This window comes from Austrofundulus limnaeus, unplaced genomic scaffold (genome assembly GCF_001266775.1).
Source record: "Austrofundulus limnaeus strain Quisiro unplaced genomic scaffold, Austrofundulus_limnaeus-1.0 Scaffold2732, whole genome shotgun sequence".
Classification (NCBI taxonomy): Eukaryota; Metazoa; Chordata; class Actinopteri; order Cyprinodontiformes; family Rivulidae; genus Austrofundulus; species Austrofundulus limnaeus.
The window spans coordinates 258-2,261 of NW_013955134.1; the positions used below are offsets into that span (position 1 = coordinate 258).

The following is a 2,004-nucleotide window of genomic DNA, read 5'->3' on the forward strand; positions in this document are numbered from 1 at the left end:
TACTGTAGTTTTAAAATGATTGTTGTTTTCACTTTTACGTATTTAAATCTCGTTAATTATTAAAATATCAGCTAACTATTTAATAAATAAACGTTTTTGTATCACTCTTCATGGCGAACGCCTTAAATATGTACGTGTTTGTCTTAAAAAACAAAAGCTAAATCTAGCTGCTGTGACTACACTTCCCATACGCCCTGGTAAAACCACGCATGCGCACTTTGACGCAGCAGCTGTTGGTGTGGAGTGTAGTCACGTGGAGCCAGCGGAGCCCCCTCAGTTCGGTCCAAACAGAACGTGAGCTGTTTGTGCTGCTAGCTGTCGTGTGTCAGGCTCGGTGCTGAACTGCTTCATGCTGCTTCTTTAGCCGCCCGTTCCTTTAAATCACAACTTCCTGTCGGAGAATGAGTGATAACGATGATATCGAAGTCGATAGTGACGTGAGTATGGCCTCTTTTCTTTTTGAACCCTTTAAAACACGATGTTATTCTGCTAGCTGGCGATTTAGCTGCTAGCCGCTGAGCTAGGCGTTAGCTTTCAACAAGGCTGACTGGCTGCTGGTTTCTAACTATTCTCTGCACGGGTTCTGGGTTATTTATGAGAACCACCAGCCTGCCTTTCATTAAAAAAATATTTTAAAAAATCGCCAGTTGGCTAGAAAAACGTAACTTTGTAGTGACTTCAGCGAAAACAGTCAGAATTGCTGAACAGTTTTGGCTACAATTGTACTTTTTGTTCTGTTTTTTTGCAGGAAGAATCACCGAGATATCACTCTGTGGTGCGTAAAAAGCTGCGGGATTTACCCACTGTCSAGACAATGTTTCAGTTCATTTCTGCTCAACACTTTCTGATTTTTTATTCTTTGTGTGGCAGGTGGCACAGTATGCACAAATACTCAGAGTACTCCAGGTTTTAGAGCATTTGTTAAATATTTAATGCAGAGTAGTTTTCAGATTATTGAGGATTATAATGGTGATTGTTGGTGGTTAGTAATGCATTCAGGGTGTTCCCCACACTGTGTACACACGACACGGTGTCTATATTTAGAGCAAAGCTTCATCCCTACAAAGGTTTTGTTTTTGTTGCATGTTTGTAATTTTCCCTGGTTTAAGCTGTTTGTTCGTGGCAGCAGGTTGACTTCCCACCAGGGGGGATTCTGCTTCTGATGCTTCAGTCTTTGCAATGATTACATGTAGGTCATCTCAGGGAAGAGATGCTGTTTGTTTCTGCATCTAAGATGAGGATGATGAKGAGGAGGAGGAGGAGGAGGATGCAAAAGAAGCATGAAGGTGTGTTGTGGAGGAGCTGCCTGCTTCTCCCTTCGTGTCAGGAAGCGGTGCAGCGGGATGTTTTCCTGTGTTGCAGCCAGTGATCAGAGCCATCTTCTCCCACAGGCAGGCTGCTAACTGAATGACGTAGAGCTGCGTTTCACACCGGGGAGGAGGGAGGGGGGAGATGCATCCTGGACGACTCCTGCATCAAACCAAGCTCTGTTACTGTCACTATTAGGCCTGTGTATTGGCAAGAATTTGGCGATACGGTACATATCATGACACAGGGGTCACGATACGATATGTCCTGATATATTTCAATACTGTAAACAAGGCGATATTTTGCGATATTTTTGGTCCAAAAATTCTATTAAATAAAAACTTCTTACTGGGAAAAAAACAACGAAAAACCAAAATTCATTGTCTCAGAAAATTCTAAYATTACATAGACATACTTCTGATACATTTAGCTCTGTTCTGCTTTGTATGTGTTTTATTTTATTTGTTTCATATTTCTTATTTCATCCATGTTTTCAATTATTAGACTAAATTTGACAATAAATAGTTTAAAAATATATTTTTTGCAGCTTTTAGTTTTTAATATTAATTTACAATATGGTCACCCAACACTTAACAATAGTGTTTATGTTGTCATAAAGTTCAGTAAACGGATGATATGAAGCTGACCTGCATCCAGAACATGATTTATATAACTGTGGGTCGAACAGCAGGACAG

General features: G+C 40.5%; 1 protein-coding gene across 1 annotated transcript in view; it reads left to right on the forward strand.

Moving 5' to 3' along the window:
- The first annotated feature begins 264 nt into the window (after positions 1–264).
- The window catches only part of LOC106511380 (protein max), an 8,914-nt gene continuing 7,174 nt past the window's right edge, over positions 265–2,004 (forward strand). Inside the window, exons 1-2 of the mRNA XM_014000137.1 lie at positions 265–437; positions 749–775. Of these exons, the coding sequence (XP_013855591.1) occupies positions 402–437; positions 749–775 (63 nt within the window). The 5' untranslated portion in view covers positions 265–401. The remainder of the gene's footprint in view (positions 438–748; positions 776–2,004) is intronic.